At 38.6% G+C, this 21,546-nt stretch overlaps 1 protein-coding gene across 10 annotated transcripts in view; it reads right to left on the bottom strand.

Annotated features, from left to right (window-relative positions):
- Positions 1-14,665, bottom strand: part of CCDC88A (coiled-coil domain containing 88A) — an 83,116-nt gene extending 68,451 nt beyond the window's left edge. For 4 of the 10 annotated variants that reach the window (XM_075413609.1, XM_075413610.1, XM_075413612.1 and 1 more), the window contains exons 1-2: positions 13,627-14,242; positions 13,407-13,507 (exon numbers count right to left, since the gene is read on the bottom strand). In XM_075413609.1, coding sequence (XP_075269724.1) covers positions 13,407-13,507; positions 13,627-13,689 — 164 coding nt within the window. In that variant the 5' untranslated portion in view covers positions 13,690-14,242. Of the gene's footprint in view, positions 1-13,406; positions 13,508-13,626; positions 14,409-14,592 lie in introns of those variants that run through there. The other 6 variants (XM_075413604.1, XM_075413608.1, XM_075413606.1 and 3 more) reach the window with 4 other exon arrangements.
- Positions 14,666-21,546: the final 6,881 nt, after the last annotated feature.

Here is a 21,546-nt window from a genome sequence, read left to right as displayed (position 1 = left end):
GTAGTCTCCTTAGTGCACAAAACACCATTTTAAATAATATTCATTTAGTTAATACAGTTCATCTTCTTAAATATTGATGTGTTAACTCATTCCTCTCAATGAAGTAACATAGCATGATGTCAGCTACACGTTTTCCATTACATGTTGTTTGTATAGTTATATTTTCTCAGATTGGTCCAAGCCAGGAATGGACACACTGATTTTCTTATCAAGCATTTTGAATTAACTAACGACCAAAACAAAGGAAACATAATGTGCAAATATTTTTCATACAGAAAGATAAAATTCTACACATAAGTTGCCAAAATTTGTATTGCTTTCAAGAGCATGCATCTTTAGATTACCTTTTTTAGCAACTTATTACAGATCTTAATAAATTACTTGTATCCATATGATGAATTAATTTTTATGACCAAAAAAATCTCTGTAATAATTAAATTTTTATTAATACTAAACAATTCTGCTTATTACAATACATTTGGTACAATACCACTGAAATAAACATGCTGTTGGGAACACAATAAGATGCAAATGAAATAATTTTGAAAATAAATTGGTTCTAAAATAGACTTTTGTAAAAGACAGCTTTTAAAGAACTGTTTTCTAAAAATGTAAGACTCTAGCGGCTACTGTGATAGTTACACTACAAACATTTTTAAGGCAATACATGCTCTGAATTCTGAATTGTTCCTTTTATTATGTGGAGATACTGAACTGCTTCAGTGGCAAACAGCCTAGCAAAATAGGGCAAATCTGTCTAGAAGTCAATAGGAAGCAGAGCAGTAAAAGATACCCTTAAGCAATTTTACATTTAAAAGCAACCTACTTATGACAAGATACATTAATTTCAATAGCAATAAAAACAGACAAGAGCATCTATGCCAATAATGGATTAGTTTAAAACTACTGATTACAGAAAGAACTTCAGTGATTCTGAAATACTATCAGTGTCATGAATTACAGATTGAGACCTCATATAATCAGGGATTACTTGTCTTTAATTTTTCATTGACCAAAATCTATCAGAAAGGGGAATGTGATACCTTAATGGCTTCATGCTTAAAGCTATGCAGACTGCAAACCAGTTGTGTCCTCTCTTGCCATCTGTTATTCCTTGATGGTGCTTAATGATAAAGTCTAGTATTACAATGCGCCCTCATTTTAAATATATCTTTGTTTGAATGTATTTGTTAACTACAGTGAAATGCTGAAACAAGCACTTTGGAAAAAATTCTACAGAAGTGTACATCTCAAAAGGTAATAAGTATTGACTGTTACTCTATCTGTATTTAAGCTTACAGTAGCACAGTATTCACTTTTACACATAAATGTTGCTTGCCTAGTAAAGTTTTATTTTCTGCTAAGTCCCTTTAAATGGAATACCAAGGCTCACTCCTGAGCTCTGCCAAATATTTCAATAAGTACTGATATCAGATTTTTTAAATAGATTCCAAATAATAAAGCAGCATTTCCATTATTTACTATCAGCAAGACAGTCATGAACACACACAGAATGCGTTTTACAAAGAAATTTAATACAGCAGTGTTTTTTACTGGGAAAGTTGAAATAAAACCAGGGCCTTCACTGAAGAGTAACTGATAATCTCCAATTTGCTTTAAACATTTGAGGTAACAACAGACAAAGCAGTACACTGAGGCAATGAAGTTACCAGAAGCACCTCTGCATATGGGACAAGAGGAGCACTGACCTTCAGCAGTGTACTGTTTGATCAGTTTTTAAAATCATCAATCATACTCAAAGGGTCAGTTAGTAAGAGTTACAGTATCAAAGAATGGGACAGATTCTGAAGTACAGTACTGTGAGTATCTGAACCTTGCGATCATGCATGTTCCAGAAACGCTGGTGTAAGATGGCATACTTCAAACTCCTCCTGCATCTATCAGTATGATCAATTTCTGCTGCCGAGGAGTTATTTCCATGCTAAATCTATCAAAAAGATAAAGAAAACAAATTGTAACTCTTTCTCTATACCTCTGGCACATGCTTATCAGGATTTCTGTGTGGATAGAAATGGATTTAAATAGATGACTTCCCTAAAGAATAATTCATGACACAGACTACCCACTGTTGAAGTGCACAGAGAACCAACTCAGTACATTCTTATCTGAAAAATAGACCACAATAAACCCCTTCCACCTCTTGAAGAGCATCATGCAAGACATGCAGGCCCTGAGGTTGCAATGTATTGATGATATTGAACAACGTGATGGTACAGTGATACTACACAATGCACACATGACTATTACAGCTGGATAGCCGCAGTGTGACTTGCTGAAGACACAAGGGATGTATGTTCTCGAGTTGCTCAAGTGTTCACTTTTGAATCCTGCTTAGCCATTGTATCTTTGTGCACTTACACAGGATCAACTAAAAGCATGCTTTAATCTTAACTTGCAATAAGCAAGCAAATGTTGAGATTTATACTAATCACTCTTCTTTGTTGAGATTTATACTAACCACCCTTACTTGTCTTTTTAGCAGACATTTACGACAATCTACCTCTTACTTGTACAACGTCTGTATTTCTACCCTTGAGACAATACTGTTCAAGCAGCAATCACAGTTAAAATGTTTGTGTAGTTCTGCAGACATCTGCTCAAACATCTAAAGGTAATCATTACAAATGCTGATATATCCTTTACCACAAAATAAGGTGCATACTAATATCTCAAACTAAGGACACATTGTTAATTCTGCACTTAGTAAAGACTGACTGTATGTGCCAGAAGTTCAACAGTTGTATCAAAGGTTTTTTGACTCATGCTAAAGTGAGTTTTAAAAGTAGATCTAACATCATAAACCTTTTGGCCCTTGCACAAAACTCCATTTCCTAGGATTATGTCCAACATCATAAACTATTAGGAGGCTGAAGCACTATGCCTACTTTAAAGAAAACACAACCAAGTGGCATGCAACATATCAACTGGCTGGTGGGGATCACAGGGAACACTGCCAAGAACATATGAGTAGACACTGAGCATATGCAGACAGCTTTCCTACTCCCTGCCTTAGCTCTGCAGCATCTGACCAGGCTGAACTACTCACAGGGTAGTTGCACAGTGCCTAAGCTCTCTTGTTGGCGCTCACAGCAGAGGAGCTGCCTAATTACTCATGGCTGAAGTGTGCTAGAATCTGAAGCAGTGCCACAAGCCTTCATGCCAAGTAACTCTGCCTCTTTCTCCATCAATATGAACCTGTTGCACCTCACGACCTCAGGGCTGCTCTGACCAACAACTGCTCTACTGGGCGGTCCCGCTGTTAGTGGTATTATTTGCCTGAAGAGACATCCCCTCACGTCTATACGCTCCCAGGTTTACATCTGAATGGGCAAACAGCCAGACAAAATCACAGTATATTCAAATGGTATCGTGAGTGATCTTTAACTTCTCCCTCCCAGGGTATTAAAAAAGGCAGAGTCCAGAGCAGCCCAGATAATCTTTTTTTTGTCCTTCTCTTTTCCTTAATAGTAATAAGGAAGATGCATGTAGGAGGAAATAAGAGAGGAAATACAACCATTCACCTATCATTTACTAAATACACACTTGTATCACTGAATAAACACCCCCCAAAACCCCATAACTTCCAAGCTTACAGAGCAATAGCTGTCTTTATCACCACATAGTATGAAACAACTTTACTACTACTGTTTCAACTTGACTATCAGGTGTACTCTTTTCCTATCACATTAAAAGATACTATGTCCAAAAAGAAAAAGCTTTCTGCCAGATTGAAAATGGTGAATCACCACTCACTACACTGACTAACCTGGATGAGCTCCTCGCAACAATCAATGAGAATGCGGAGCAGCCTCTGCTCCACAGCTAGCAATAGGTAAGCTGGCTTCCACCAAAATAAAAAGTTTCAGTGATGGAAAGGAAAATCTACAGGATTCAGAGCATTACAGAACACTTAACATTGTCACACAAAATAAACATCCCTGAGTATTAAATTGAGAATTCCTAGAAGAAACAACTTGACAAACAAAACTTTTTTTGAGCAAACAAATGAGAACCAGAAGTCTGACAAACATACTTTACTACTCCAACAAATCTAAATATCTTACAAGGGTCTTCTTGTTTTGGGTTTTTGTGAGGTTTTTTGTTTGGTTTGACTTTTTATTTGCAAAGGGCCTAGTAGCAAATACTATTTGAAAAAGCAGAATTAGATTGCTGTAGTACTTGCACTATACCACCTTCCAGACGCAAATAAAACAAAAAGGCAGCACAGGACGCTAGAGCATACAGCAAACAAAGGACAAGCAAGAAAGAAGATGGACATAGCACAAAAACAAAGTACTGAGGATAATGAATACTGAAGTTCTGATCTCTACTTTAAGCACCGTGTGTTATTTTTCCTCTCAGGGTCAAAACTTTTTTACTTCTCAAACGAGTTCAAATTTTAAGATCTATTCAGTCCAATACGAATTTACAGAGTAACTGAAAACTCAAACTGACCATTAAAACACTGAAAACATTTACACCTGCAATTATCCTGTGACAACAGTAAGATGAGCTTTACATATGTAGCACTCACAGATCTGGATCACAAGATGCAGCATGACTTGATACCAAACATCACGGGGTATTAAGTGAGAAAATGTTTTTACAGTCTACCTTGGAAGGAAAATTCTGCAAACATACAGGTAGTAGCTTGGAAGAAACATCAGAAACAGTCACAAAAGAAGCAGAATAGAGCCAGAAAGTTGTCATCACAGATAGGAAGCAGCAAGAATTACAGAAGAGAAGCAAATAAACACCTACTGCCCTTAGCAATAACATTCGTGGAGCTAACGTGCTTTCTAAAATATTTAAAATATTAATATAAAGGAAAACAACTTATGCAGGATTTAAAATCAACACACATTTATGCAGTCTTCTTTATTTAAGCTTAAAAAAAAAAAGCCGCTTAAAAGCTTACTAAGTTTGTATATACAAGTTTTTCTCTTCTACTCTAACTTCCAACACCACAGCAGTATGTACTTTGCTTTATTTGATAATCATAGCACTACCAAAAATAATTTCTCCTTTAGAAGACTTGGAAAAATGTTCACTCGTTTTATAGCTTCAGCAAAGTTCAAAGTAAAGAATAAATTCTAAAAAATAATTGGTTAGCACTTCAGCTTCACAATAGTCTGATGATAGGTAAAACATCTCAGTGCACTGAGTATTGAAAAAAGCAGAAAATACTGATGCGAGATCAGTCTACTGAGATGACATGACAGCTACCCAAATACTGCAGTTTCAGTGACTGAAAAAATCTTAAGTTGTAGAAAGTGCCACATAGATCTTCATTAAATACTTTTAGTTAGAACACTATGACTCCAGAATTTCCCTTTCTTATGAAGTACAATAAACCTTCTATAAGTAAATTAACCCCAATAAAATACACTTCCTCATCTTTTCCCATACCAATTTTTAGACTACCAAGTAACACATCTGAGCCTTTTGTACAAATTATTCCAGATAATACAACAAATTCAAATGCAAAGCTCCTGGATATAAGGGGACTGACAAAGAGAGTAAGTCAGATTTCTTGCAAAAATTTTATCCATGTGAGCAACTTCATCGCTTCAGCACACTAACTGAAATGTACTGCAGATTTTGCATGCACATCAATACACGTACAATCCCCTCCTGATTTAGATATAAATACAGCAGTACACGAAGGACCTTACCCCTGTTAACTACCCAAAGCTACAAGATAAGCATACATACAAGGGCCTGTAAAAGTGCATTCTTTTAATCTTAGAACATTAATATTCTTGCCAAGATGTAAACCAGCACTTTGTACATACGACATTTGTCTACACTCTTATCATACATCAACTAGAATCTGTATTTTGTCTGCCATACACAATACTCTAAATATACAGCAAGTATACTCCCAAGTTACTAGGAAATTACACTAGATGTTTTTTTGCTCAAGGACTTCTTTAATAAAAACAAAAATATCACACAAACAAAAAACTAGAGCAAATATTTCCCTGCAGCTTAAAATAAGATAAAATTCTGAAATAAAAAAATAAAGGACTTTATCTCCTATCACTACAGAAAAGGACGCAAGTTTTCAAGAATATATCAATGTGCAACACAGATTCAAAGATTCACTCAACCCCCAGGAATACAATAGTAGCCACTTACCAGTTCATCCCTTACCATTTCCCAATCCAAAAATAGAACATAAGATAACTTTTGCTTTTTATTCAGAGTAAGCCAATGGAAAAGCACACCAACCAAGCTTGGGTCAAGCAGTAGCCTGGCTTCAATTCAATGCCTTAACATCAGTTAGTACAACGAAATCAAGGGGAGTCATTCTGTAAATAAATGCTTAATAACAACTGCCTAAGAGGCTATGCCCCTTTGGTGCATCTTAAGGCATAAATACAGCACTCAAACAAAGCAAACAAACAAACACAGCTTCCCACACAGTTATTACCAAATAACCTCTGACCACTGAGGTCATGTGCTCTAACAAAGCAGCATTTTGAAAATGTGTCTTGATCCCTAAATAATTACTGTGCCACTTCTCCCTATGTAGTATGAAGACAAGGAAGGCAACAATTTGGTATTTAGTTTAGAAAAAGAGGAGGAACCAAAAATAAGAGGAACATATGAAAGAACACAAAGCTAAAAAGCCCCTCCTTAACAGAAGAAACAAATGAGGAAAATCTGGAGGTAAGCTTCTCAAATTTAACATCGGATTAAGATGTGCTTGATTTAGCAACCAATTTGTCAGTTAACTAGATTACTTTTTAAAAGAAAGATCAGAGCACAGTAATACTTTGTAAAGGTTTGTGGTGTAGAGCTTCCCCAACTACCCAATGAACCTGAAGAAATACAGCCTTGTCAATGAAAGATGCAAGCTGATCAGCCCAGGTAAGATATTTTTAGCTAACCTAAAACTTTGGAATTTATTGCTGCTATACTACCAAGAAATACGACAATGTTGTAGGGCAGCTCAAGGCATCTCAGCCACCTTGGCAAAGTGACAGATCTGGCACAAAAATTAGAGCAAAACAAGTTGTGTATTTCCTTTCCTTAAAACACAGGGAGCTAGGACAGTGGCAGCACAGAAGCAGAGGCAGGTGAAGAGCAAAGTCAGCACTGCAAACAGAAGTATTACAGCCAGCTGCAACTCGAACTGGAAAGCTCACCCAGCCTCAATGTTGCAAATGATGCTTAGATGAGCCACTCGGCCACTACTCCTGAACCATTAATGCACACAGCACAGCCACCAGTGTGAAATCAGGAGATGTATTCCTCTGGCCCTAAGTCACACTCGTGGCGTTCCTCACACGGTCCTGCAACGTCAGCCATACCAGACTCTGCCTTGTGCAAGTGCAGCTCTGCTCAGTAGTGCTGCACTGCGCTCTGTGCCTCCATCTCCTCCACCACCTCGCTCAGGCATCTCTGCCCTGTAGTCTTAATGTAGTATACACATGTCCCTACATAATAAACAGCCTTAACTGAGCTACGTCATAGGAGACAGTTTGTCAGTACACTCTTACCTACCTTTCCTGACAACGAAACATGTAAAATATAGGCCTAGAAAGCTATTCCTAAGTTTATTTCATCATTTTTGTAGTGTGCTTTGAAACAGCACGTAGAATGTGAGTGAAATGCAGAACACTCTGAAAACTATAAAGCCATAGCGAATACACGCTGTTTCCTTGCCAGAGTATTTTCAATGATGAAACAAGTTATTTTGATTACAAAGTTTGATTAGTTATTTTGATTACAAAATTTGATTTGATCTCCAACTAAGACTGCTATTTATGGGACATGCAGATAGACTCAATAGAGCACCCCTGTGCATACAAAGAAATGTTTCTCAAACAACCTTTTATTCCCCCGGAGCCAGTCACTAGACTAGACTAAAGCTGGAATAAGTAGTACACTACCAAAAGAAATGAGTAGCCAGAGTCAAAGAAACAAAGAAGACAGCACATGAAGAAGACAGCAAAGAAGCGGATGTATGTATGCAGACGAAGATTAGATTATTTACTTCCTAATCGTCAAAATACTGCAAGAAACAAGAGTGAACCACAGAACAGTTTACTGCATGGTAATAAATGAGAGCAGACAGGATGAAGGAAAGTGAACATCAACTGTGGAAAAGGATACAAAAGCAAAAAAACCTTAGTAAAACAGAGGCATAAGCAAAGATCAAACACTTAAAGCATTCCATGTTCAACTCACACTTTTCTTTACCTGTCAAAAACCCAAGCATCTCAGAAGCACAGGTTTCAGCCTATGTTCACCTCATTTGCCCAATTCAAAGCTCACTGCAGGCAGGCATTCCAGCCTAAAATGAATCATCACACTACAAGAACTACCTTTTCCTTTTTAAGGTTTGAATTTCAACAATCTTGGACATGGTGCACTTTCTACAGGACCATTTATTGAAGAATTTGCTGCTTTTTTTTTTTTTTACAAAAAAAAAGTGTGTGTTATAAACTCACCTTTCCTTAAGGAGAATCTAGGCCCTACTGCTGCAGAAACCACTCTTATGAGCAATAACTTTCACAAACTACCAGAGTGACATCTACCTTGCATGTGTGGAAGCCTGACAGAGCATGTCTGGAAAGTGAATCAAATCCATTTGCTTCAAGAAAGTGAGAAAGATGCAGACTTCATAGTATTTGACTTTTTTCTAAAATACGTGCTCATATTTTTACTGCCAAACTCACAAATTTAATTTTCCAAAAAACGTTTTTCCATTTCTCGACCCAGCCAGAACCTGGCTGAAGCTGCCTCTTGCTATACGGTCTTCTTCAAAAGAAAGAGTTAATTGGATTGGAGTGCACGTTCCTGCACTCTTTCACAGAGCCAGGCAGCTGGCTCAAGCACTACAGATGTAGTCCAGTTTTCAGGGAAAGATATAGGCAAGCCAGAAGTATGGGCTGGCAAGCCCAACTGTTTGGAAAAACATGCACAGTTAAGACTAAGAGCTCAGAAAAGGACTCAGTGAAGCAGTCTATATATTCTAGGCACACGCCACCAGAGTGGTGGAAGGCAACAGTCAGCTGGTCCACCTGGAAAATTCTATGGGCATCAAAGGTCTCCATGTGGATCCAGTCAGTGAAAAGCAGAGGGAAAACAGCAGAAGAGAGAAAACCAGGAGAACAATAAAATACTTCATCCTTTGAAGCAGTTTTCAGCATGTCTGGATGCAACAACTGGTATGGATAGTATCGATTAATAAGTTCAATTAAGCCAAAAGTTATGAACGGAACACTGGTGAAAGCAGGCAGGTTCTCCAGACAGTGGATTAAATCAGCTTCAGAGTTTGGTTCCATGTTACCGATTCTGTGTGCAGTATTTGTCCAATAGTTCCTTTAAAACAGATCTGTTTCCACAAATACAAAGCACAGTAAAATAAAACCATTAGAACTAAAATACAGTTTAAAGTCTTTGTTACTTGACCAAATAGTAATGGTGGTGCTAAATGTAATGAAAGTCTCCATCTTATAATCACTTACAGCTGTCTTTTTATTCACATGAACTAGTAAGACTCTTACCAGTTTAGGAACCACAGTCCATACCACAGTCTGTACCACAAGACTTTCAGCATTTCTTACACAATCCTACTGGAATTCAATTAACAAATATCACAGAACAAGACTTAGAAATGAAAATTCAAAAACCACTTAGAAAAATCAGTGTTTCTGTAAGAATACTTTCATCTTTTTGAATCAAAAGAGTATATAAACAGCACACTACTAAGACTCAAAAAAAAATGAGGTGTTAGGTTCTGGAAAAATATCTCTAAGACTACTAATAATTGCACTTAGATGCGCAACAGGTGACTAATCCACTGAATTATATTGCTTTGTTTATTTTAGTAATATATGCAACATATTCTACTCAAGTATATGAGCAGTTCATAATGTTAGAAGTATTATGATACAGAGGTATAGTACAGGTAGGAAGTATTGTTGGTATGTTCCTCCACCTTTCTGCCATGGCAGAACATCACTGCAGTGATCTCCCGCGTTCTGATTTATTTCCAAGCAGTATGACCCCTTTTTGTATCAAAGAACAGAAAGATAAAGACTCAGATTTAGAAAGACAGATGGGTTTCTATCCAGAAGTATCAGATACTGACTGATCCTAGCAGAAGGTAGGTAACCGAATACTTCTGAAGAACTGGACCTAAATTTAAACAGGAAATGAGAGACATTCTCTCAAATTAGGAGCTAATATTATAACACTGAAACTCTCCTTAATTAAAAACAAAATAAAACTTAAAAAGGTCTGTAGCATCTCCAGCAAAGGAAGAACTTTTCAGATGTAACTGGACACTGAACCGAATCTGTGTAGTTCTCATGTGTACTAAAATGTCCAAAAAGTAAAAAGCAAAAGACTTACAATGAATACAACAAATTACTCCTTCTCATGGATGAGGAACTAATAAACTCAGTGCTGATAAAACCCAACCATCTCAGCACCATTATCCTGCAACTACTCTATCTGAATCATTACAATTGTTGAAAATAAATTTGGTCTAGACAAGCACAAACAAATGCCATACTAAGAAACTCTTACTTGTAGCTGATAGAGGGCAGAATCAACTCTTTTTTAACTGAACAAAAAAACCTCCTCTAAGTAACAACGCCACTTTTTTTGATTGTGGAACTGCTTACAAACCATGCCTAATCCAATCTTAACACTCACTTTTATGGTCACAGCATTTTGTTTTTTCAACATTTGGCAAAAATAAAGTATAAATAAAGCAGGACCACAACACCTCTAACAGCCTCCACTTGCTAATGCTTTTAATGCCCTTTAAAGCATTTAATGATGCAATGGCTTTCCAACCATAGGAACCGACCTACACCACCACAACATCACAAAGTCCTTAGGTGACAGGTACTCACTAGCTGTTTTGTCACACTAAAACATTAATAGCCTCAAATACCTCAAAACTAGAGGAAAAAGTAAGCACCATATAACACAACTCATGCAAAAAAAACCACCAACTTCTAGCAGTGCTTTCCACATATTTCTACAAATGGCACTCCTGGTGACTTCTGCAAGAACATTTCTCTGTAGCTTCTAATAGTGCCATGGCTCCTAACCACGAATCTCTAGCTCTCAAGTCAGTCATCGAGAGCTAAAAAAAAAAAAAAAACCAACACAAAAAACAAAAAACACCCCCCCCCCAAAACATCATTCTGAAGAAAAATATTTTGCTTTTGAAGTCGTTATACAAATTTTTCTGCCACATTTCCTCAACATATGGTAGTTAAGACTGAAAGGAAAAAAACAGAAGTACTAAGAAGTGGAAAATACTGAAAATAAGTTCTATTAATCATTAGTTGGAGCTACATCTTTTAAACGCTTTTACAAATGAAGGCATGTGTTTAGTAGGTGGATATTCAAAGTAAACAGGAGTAGAAGTTAACACAGGTTTCCACAGTGACTTCAGAGATAGCACCTGCCTGCAAAACATGAAACATTTTTTCTCCTCCTTCCTGGCTAAAAACCCAAAACAAATTAACACACACCACACCCCCCACAACAAAGAGTACAGTTCTGGAAACATTAATTCTAAGTAGTAATCACTCATAATACATTTCAGTCCCCCAAAAATGTATTTTAAATAAAAAACACCTTCCAGGGTAATTACATATCTGTAAAATGAACTTTATTTGTATGCCAGCCCTTTTACACACACCTCTAGTTTAAGGTAGTTTTTAATCGTTCTGACTACTAAATTATCTTAAATTCATACTTCCCATGTGTATTTTTTTTATACATCCACACACAACTCCTCCTAAGTAAACTACAGTAAACATGGTACGGGGTCAAAGATGCACAAAGTCAAAGCCAAATTCAAAGCACAGTGCCTTAAGCATGGGAACATTCCCTCTCAGCAGCTTTTCATTTTACATATATGTATGCCACATAATAGATCAGATGTCAATTTACACTGCTAGTATTACAAAAAATTGCTGAGAAAGTTTAATTGCAATGTTATATTCTTCAAAATCAACTTGTTCCAGTTCCAGTACTAAATTTGCCTTCCAGCTGTCAAAAACTTTTACCCAATAGAAGCACTACATGTTAAATGCATGGTCATAATTGACAAGCTACTTAATTTATATGTAGTCCAAGAAAAAAATAGATACATTGTGAAATAAAAATAGTACACTTTGGTGAATGCATCGCTTAAAATTCTTCTTAAAATATGCCAGAAATACACTCAAGATTTTTTTCAAAAAGTTCACTTCCACCAAGTTTTCCATATTTCTCAGCATTAGAAGTGAATATTTCCAATTTTAGCTGCACAGAAGTAGGTGACAAAGAAAATACTGGTTTCAGAGGAGGCGAATTCAAACTTAAATGTCGTAACACGTAGATCTTTTTACATAGATTACAAGCTGAATACCAAGAGCAAAAGCTTTTAAAGTACTAAATATGAGTAAAAACTATAAACAGAGTAAAAGGATGCCCATCACTAAGCAGTGTTCCTGACGCACAGCTGTCAACACAAGCTGCTCATGCACTGATGTAACTATCCAGCCATCCATAAGCCTACATTTTTTCATACCTGTACAAACCAAAGATGTATTTCTCTGTAAAGACTTAACATATCAAAAAAAATGTATGCAGAAATTTTTTCCACTAGTAACATTTTTATGATTATACCACTAGACACTTGACAAAAGTGTTACTCTCCACTATTACAGTAGTGGGCAATATTCCAGTCAAAGCTATGATTAACAAAATGCCACTATAGTTATAAAGAAATTTTTCTAACAGAGTTTTCAATAAACAATTTATAAAACCATGTAAAAATGTTTCTTCAGTGGTTCATAGCTAGAAAACATTCTCTATTCTCAATTAAAATTTCAGCTTTACTGCACAGCTGCTGTTTAATCTGGAACTGTAAAAAATAAAGCGGAAGGAGTTAAAGGATGGTCCATTTGCTCAGTAAACATTATGTGACTCGCATACAATCATTAAGTTGTATGTCACACGAATTAAGAGATGTATTAAAACCTTATTAGCCAAGCAAATTTATTCAAAATACTGTTTATGAGCATGACTTATAGTAGAATGAACCTTTATGCTTCTCGGTGGAAACCTGGGAAGCTATTTACAGTCATCCAGTTTTCCAGGAAGTTGTATGTATCATTATTCAGCCTGTATTACACTATGCATCCTGCAAATACATCACTTGGACATTAAACTGGAAAGAGTATCTGCTATGCTCCAAAGCCCCCTCTTAACTGACCACAAGACCACTTCAAGTATAAAAGAAATACATTTACCAAGGTCAATATGGGGGGGAAAAGTTTTCATAAGAAAACAAAATATACAAGAGAAACAAGACAATAGCAAAAAATAAACCCAAGGCACAACTGGCACATACTTACATTTGCAGCATGACTTCGTTCAGAAACACGCCATCCACTAGCGCCACATACTCTTCCAGGTTGGTCCCATTTCCTCCAGCTAATGGTCCAAATGTCTTAACCTAAAACATAATCACCACCACCATGACACTAACTCCACCTCATTCTCTGCCTCAAGGCATTTACCTTCAAACAATGAGGAAATAAATGAATAATGCGTGAGGAAAAAATGAATGCTTACCCAGGTGACAAGAGGGCTAGACATGAACTGCTCCAAAAGGGGTGTGAATATTTCGTTCTCCATTTTACAAAAAAACGGTTAACATCAATACAGCTCCTCTGATGCAAAAAATATGAAGTCCTTCACTGTAGCCACTCTCTGAAATGCTCCACGAATTTAGCTGGAGTAAGCGAACCCCATTTTTACCAAGCAATGCAAAGGCAACAAAAAAGTCAGTGCACTGGCAACTGGGATTTATCTTCCTCCTCCAGGAAAAAATACATTTGAGAGTCCATATACGCGTATTTCAGCCTTTCCGCTGATGTCTCTCCCTTCCTACATATCGAAGGGGTAGAAGGAAGGAAGGAAAGAAAAGAGGGAGGCTGCCTAGCTACTGTGATTCTGCATCAGACAAAAAAAGAAAGGAAGGAAAAATCTGCTTCAGCAGCGGCAGCTCCTCAGAAAGGAAGGAGGAATTCCAACAAAACTCCGCAAGCTCATCCTGGCCCCTTCCCCTCAAAAAAAAAAAAAACCAATCCAGACGAGGGGAGGCAATGAGGGACAGAGTCCTCCCCTCAACAGCTAATCCCCCCAGGCTGCTTCTGCACACAAGAGAATCCCTCTGCCCTCCCCGCCCCCCCCCCCCACCCAACGGCACAGGCAGTCCACAGAGAGGGAACCAGCCCCCGGCAGGGATGGGAGGCTATTTTAAATCACTTCCCTTTTCTAACCCCTTCCTTTTTCCACTAAACTACGACACAGCATGGGGACAGGACGGGCATACGCCGCCTTGCCCCACAGCCTCGCCCTTCCCCCGCGCTGGCCGCTCCCCTCAGCGCCCCGGCGCCTTCCCGCCCCCCGCAGCCCCCCGACCCGCTCCTCAGCCCCAACGCCCGGCTCCAGCTTTTCGCCCGCCGCTCTGCTACTCCCGCAGGCTCCCGCGGCACCGGCTCCGCTTCCCCCTCCCGTCTCCCAAATAACGGCCACCTCGCCTCAACCAGCCCGGCCGCGCCGCATCGCGCTCTCCCTCCCACGCCGACAAGCGGATCCAGCGTGCGAATCCCTCCGCGCGGGTTGCGTGCCGCTGCCGGTTATCCCTCCGCCAGCCCGGGTCCCTTCCTTCCCCCCCCGCTGCTATTAGAAAGGGGCGGGGCCCGGAGGGGGTGGCTGCCGGGCGGGCGCTGCGGCGGCGCGCGAGCCCAACGGCTGAGGCGGCCCGTGCCCCGCAGCAGCAGGAGGCGGAGGAGAACCAGCGGGGGCCTGGAACACGCAGGTCTGCCCCCGGGGTGCTGGAGGGAGATGCTCTGCGATTCCCCTTTGGGGAGATGGGTGCCCGTGAGGAAAAACTCGTCACGGGGGGAGGAAAGGGGAGTCGCTAACGGCCTTGAAGAGAAAAATGGGGGACTGATGGCACGATCCGCACCCCAACCACACACTCCCGCCTCTCGGGGGAGGGAGGAGAGGTTTTTCTCTTGAGGAGGTGCAATCCAGACACACCCACGTTAACACAAAATACAGCTTTCTGGAGAAATTGCGCGGGGATAGAGGAGAGAAGGGGGGCGACCTGGTTACAGAAAAGCAAATGATGACAAGCAATTTGCTTGCCTAAGCTATTGTTGTTAAGCTATCTCTTGCCACTTGGGTTTCAGATCTCAAATACTGTATTAACATACAGACCGTATCTGTTTAATAGATTACAAAGCACTTTACAAAAATCTCAAATCCAGCTTCTCTTCCATGTAGTATAAATTAAATTGCAGCAGCATTTTTCCAGATACCTTTAGTTTTACACACAGTGAAAAAACCAAAACAAAACTGTGTGCTAAAAGTGACAGAAATTAAGTCCTTTTGAAAAACATCCCAACTAAACAGATTAGGGTTTTTTTAAGCCAAATACTGGATGTAGTATTTCTCCTAATAGTCCCAGATTGGAAAAAAAATTCCAATCATGACCTTTTCCCTGTAAGTGAAACTGAAGAGAATGTTGAAGTCAAATATTAGAAAAATAAATTACGGACCTTGAAATATTAGTATGTAATTTGTATTCCAGGAATTTGGTTTTTAAACAAAATTTCATAGCTAAATGACTTTGGATTCAGCGCATTTTCAGCAAAAATCAGGTCTTTCCCTCACAAACCAGATCTTCATCATGAACTCATAGTCCTCCTGTGAAACGTATAGGAAAGAACAAGGGAAAAATCTGCAGTCTTGGATCTGAGTAAGAATCTAGTGATCCATGGATGAAACAACTGCCAATAAACTACTAGCCCTTAAAGGCAACTACAAAAGCATTTTGTAAAAGCCTGACTAACCAAGCACTAATGTCCTTTTATCGGCAACAGTATATAATACGCAATTGTGTATGCAACACTATGGAACTTCCCTGGCGCATCAGTTTGTTTCTTGTGGGCTCTAATTAGGCAGTAATGACTTTGGCTTAAAGTAATTTCAAGAATTAGAGACTGGCTTGTATAAATTGATAGCCCATGTAGTAGTCACATGTTAATAACACCAGCTGGCTTATAAATTCCTGAAAAATATTTTATACTGACATTTCATAACATTGAGATAAAGATTGGATTAAACAGTTTTAGATGTTCTTTCTTTCATCCACACCATGCATGCATTCTCAGCATTGCTGTTGGTCAGTGTTGCTGCAGAAAGACTATTTTAGATAAATACTGCATAATATCTTTATGAAATACATCGTAGGATGGTTTATCTGAAATGATTTACGATTCCTTATTAGAACTGGAAATTAGTACAGAGAAACTAAAATTGCAGAAAAGGTGTCCAGAAGCAGTCATATGAGTTTTATTTTTGGCCTTTTTTTTTTTTTTTTTTTTTTTTTTAAGACTAAGACCCCTCAAAACCTGCGAAGAAGCTCTGTGGTTTCTGTAGCTTACACTTTGTCAAACCATATTTACACTTTATCAAACCATATTTACCTCATTTTCAGGTATACACAGATGTCAGTCAGAACAAATTGCTGTAATGGTATCTATTTACAATGTAGTAATAGCTAGAAGAAATTTAATGAGCTAGAGATTGTTCAGTTCTCTTTAGAGTTCATCGTGTAGGGACCAGTAGGATGCCTATACATGGTAGGGACATTGTTGGTACCTCCTGGTGTAGCCAGGCTTCACCATCTGTGGCTCTCCTGGACCAGCTTGCTTGCTCACTCACTTGTGCTTAGCTGCAGAGTGATGCAAACTAGTTATTTAAAATGCAAGCCCCCTAACAGAGGTGAGACCACTTGCTGTAGGACGGGAAGCTATCTACCTTTGATTGCTGAGCCCTTGTTTCACAGACATCACTTGATGAATTAAAAGGTAGAAAGAAATGTTTGTCTTGTGTTGTTTTTCTAATCCCTGACTGAATATGGAAGCCTTCCATTTTTAGCATAGTTGTCAGGAGTCTTCAGGAGTACTGATCTAGGAAATACTTAGAAGTCATACCTCTACTTCAAGTGGCAGGGCAACATCACTAACCTGTAGCTTGCGATATATTTGCACTGTTTTAGCACTTTTTACCTGAGAAGACTCCTAAAGGCAAGTTTATGACTACACTTAGAGTGGTGAATCCAAAAACTTTGTTACTACTATTCAGTACTAGCTGAGGAAGTTGGTGAATTAACTGACTCAGAGAAGGCTGGTAGCAGGTGACTGCTTATGTCTCAAAGTGTGAGCTGACTGAAATCCTCCTCTCTCCACTCCTTCACCTCCAGGGTGTAGCATCTGGATTCTCAGCTGTTTAATGAGGTGTATGCTTAGATCAGTACCACTTCTGCAATTAGGAAACCAGTGGGCCACCTAAGATGGTAGGAACCCATCTTTGCTCCTCCTCTCCTAATCCCAGCATTGTACACCTCCTAAAGGTCACACTCCTAGCTTTCAGATTTCATTAGTGTATATGCAGCTCTCCTAAATGGTATGATTCAGTCTGAAATTATATCTCTATCTTCTCCTTGGAAAGTAAAATACTCTATTTTGGCTATAATAGAACTGATAAGATAGTTTGATTCTTTTACTTTGAAAGAATAAAATGCAGAAACATTATTGTTAAATTTAAGTTTTAATCACTTTATTCTAGGAATGCATATTCAGGAATATTTTGGAACTAAAAAATTATCCTTTTTGTAATTTGAAAAAATGCACGGAGAACAGTCTTGTACTTTCACATCTCCTTTCTCTAGAACAGACCTGTCAGTATTTAATACAGTGTGTGGCCTACTGCTTCTGCAAGAACAGATTTAGAGATTAACCTCGTTATTTGAAGTGTAGTGTTTGTTCTTCTGCAGGTAAAGCATCCCCATCTCATTTCTATTGCATCTTTTTTGGTACCACAAAAATTCTACACAGAAGACACGGAAATGATAAACAATCTGTGCCTAGACCCCAGATGTGCAAAACACAGAATTACTTCATGATCTCGCTTTAACTTGATTTCCTCATAGCATAATTTCCTATGCCTGCTGTTGCAAAATAAAAATTGAAAAAGAATGACTAGAACACAAAGTGATGCCTTATGTCTGCAGATGGCAGGAAAGCATAACTGCATACAGCAGCATTTACCTTATCAGAGTTTGTCAAAAGATTTCTGGTCAGCCCTGCCCACAGTGAGCCAAGGCAGGGGATTGTTTTGGGAGGAGAGTATAAACAATCTACCCATCTTTAGCTGATGCAAGAGACTGTGGTTTTCTCTTCCTCTCCTACATAAGCAAAGGAAAGAGGTGAGAGAGAAAGCTCTTGCTGATGGTTTGCCTACTGATTTGCACTGCTGGGTTGCTAGGCCTGTGCCTGGTGTGATGAAACTTAAGAAGAGGGCAAAACAGGAACAAAGTGTGGATGCTCACGATCCACAGCAGGGTTATAAAAGTAGAGTCAGAACTAGAATTTTCTGAATATGGGCTGACTTGACAAGACAGTGAGTGGTGAAAATTGCAAGCTAATGACAAGGACAGTCACCTTCTTGTCCTATGCTTCCTCCCAAAGAAACCTGTTTCCCTATCAAACCAAGGCTATAGGAATAGATGGGGCAATAAAGGAAAGAGTAAAGGCACTGAGGGGTTGAGTCTTTTTAAGTATGGCTAGTAATCCCAAAGGTCCCACAGGTACAGTAGACTAAGAATTACTTCTTGTTCCACAGGAGTAGAAAGAAGGGGAAATCCCTCTATAACATGAAAAATGAAGTGGAAATTCCACAACAATTTTTGAGTATTTCTGCCCTGCTACTGCGTCTGCTCTGATGTGACCAAAATTCCCCCATCAACTTTAAGGGAACTTTCTGAGCAAGAACTGTAAGTAACCTCAGTATGAGAGTATTTTGAGTGAAAAATTAAGAACAAAACAGTATGGGCTTGGGGAAAGTGGCTGTTGTCCATTTAAGGTTTGGTTTGGTATTTTTTTTTAATAGACCCCAGACATTTTACAGTTTATGTCCAATTATACCAAACAGCAAGAAATAAGTATAGATATGGTAGACAAGGAATATGTTGTATGGATATCTGCAATCCAGAACAGTTCTCTGTATCAGCATCAATGCAAATGCTTCAGAATTTCCTGTCAGGCAGAATGCTAGCTGCAAGAACAGGTATTTATCATTTCCAGCCATGCCTAGCTAACATATTCACATCAATCTGATTCCTTCTTAGCCATGTGGATATTGAATCCATTCTTTTCCATTGAATTATAATTAAAAGTACAATCTAGCAGATTCACACAAATCTAGAGGTGACTTCCAATAATAATTTTTGTTACTAACAATAAACAATGACTTGATTTTAAGTTCTAACTTTCAGTACTTTTTTTTTTTTTAAAGGACACTGCATCTTAAATTCAAGAGATGTCAATGCAGTATATTGACAGGGGTGGAACTACAACAGTAGAGACAGATTCTAACTCCTACCATACCACTGAATTGCACATGGCACAACTTTATCCCTTTAAGTCTTAATTTACTTGAAGAACTACATTGGTACTTAAACTGTGAAATAGTTGGTGAAAGTATTGTATTTAATACTGCTATTTATCTGAAGAGGGAGGTGCTTACAGCTTTTTGTTCCTTTTCAATCGGTTGGACTGGCAGAAAGTATGTTACTGTGGCAAGTCAGCTAATCAAAACCACACAGCAAATATCTATCTTGATTTTTAAATTTAATATCCACTCCTAAACATTTCCATAGGCTCCGACTCCTAAGAGGATGTCAGACAGACACTGCCTTACCAAAGAAATCATTTGAACTTAGTGTTAATTCAGATCTTTTCCTGCTTAGCCAATAAAACATTTATCTGCGTTTCTGACTTTCATCTCTGAACTGCAAGACTGTCTAGTAGTGTTGTCTATGGACTTCCCTTTGTTATTTGCTACATACAAAGAAAATAGATTGTTTTCTCTAAAAGAAAGCTTTAAACATTACAGCAAGAACAGCAGTTACCTAGGACACTAGCTTTGGTACTAACTTCTGTTGTGGCCAGTGGAGTGAGACTGAGCAGAAGCTCTTGCTGACAAGCCTTCTGTCGAACAGGTTCCTGCCAGTATGAGTAGTGTTTCTTACGAACTGGGTCAGAAAGATGAATTATAGGGCATGCTATGCATTTCCTCTGACACGGAGCAAAGTGCAGCCCCATCTGCTAATTGTTAGCAATTACAGCTAGCTGTGTATATGCAGATTGGTGGCTAGAAAAGCAAGATGCTGTAATTGTATCAACAGCACTATGCCATCTTGGATCCCGAACATACAGAAATGTTGAGCTGTTTCTTCTCTAGTGTATTCCTAGAGCACTCTTGCCATTCAGCTTAAGAGAAGAGGTTCTGTATTGCCTGTGAAAGATTTGCTTACCTCTTCAAACTCCAGTTGCCTCAGTTTCATTTCATTATGACATTAAGTTTGCTTTTCCTCACACAGCACCACGTTACCGGTAATTGCCTCCCTGTCCTTTGCCACAGACTCTTGCTGGTGGCTCTCTACTTTCATCCACATTTTCACAGTCTTGATGTCACTTGACCCCAGTATCTTGGGCAGCGTTGGCATGAAACCCATATTTATCATCTCAGCAGAGGTTATTAGCTTCCATTTCACATAGAGCCCTGCATCACCTTTGATGTTAGCACGTCTCGTTAGAGAGGCATTCCTCACCAGCTGGAGATGGTGTTTAATATCTTCCCAAGGTCAGTAAATAATGAACTGGATGGACTACTTTTCTATGTTTGATATTTCAGTTTGTGTACATGGTAGTTATGCCCATGGGAAGAATGAAAAATACACAGCACTAAGAATATAATTGTAGTAGAATAATTTCTGCTCAAATCTGTTCTTCTGAGCTCCCTCCCTCAGGATTACCTATTTGTTTTCATGTCTTATTGTACCTCTGGTTATTTGTCAAATTATTTACGTCTGAGAACAGCTTTTCTCTCTATGAAATACTAGCGAAACAATTAAAAGCTTTTAAGAAATCCCTATTTTGCCTTCGGGAAGATCCTTCAACAGGCTTGTAGGGCAAGAAAACAAATTATTCTTTTGAAACATTACATTAAAAGACTGAAATTAAAACATTTGAACTAATTAGTAGAAAAAAAATAAAGGTCAAGAAAAAATAACCAATGCCGAATAAAAAATGGTAATTACACTTACTAGATAGCATTCCTGATTAAGCTTCTTGCAAGAGTGTGGATCATGAGCCACCTCAAACTGGGAACAGCCTACTCATTCACACCTCTCTCATAGGCCACTGTTAACTGTAAGACCCCTTTGTTTGCATTATGTCCAGATGTTTCAATTCACTGTGATACCAGTTTAATTATGAGTTCAGTTTAACTGGAGGTGAACACAGAATTGGATTTCTTACCTATTCCTGTTCATCTCTGGAAAACATGCCATAAAGGTTTGTAAAGGCACCTCAAAATTACAAAGCACTGATGCAGAGCAGGTTTTGTGAATCA

The sequence above is a fragment of the Opisthocomus hoazin genome, chromosome 2 (assembly GCF_030867145.1).
Source record: "Opisthocomus hoazin isolate bOpiHoa1 chromosome 2, bOpiHoa1.hap1, whole genome shotgun sequence".
NCBI lineage: Eukaryota > Metazoa > Chordata > Aves > Opisthocomiformes > Opisthocomidae > Opisthocomus > Opisthocomus hoazin.
The sequence above is the reverse complement of the archived record's forward strand: the minus strand, read 5'-3'. Positions and strand labels throughout refer to the sequence as shown.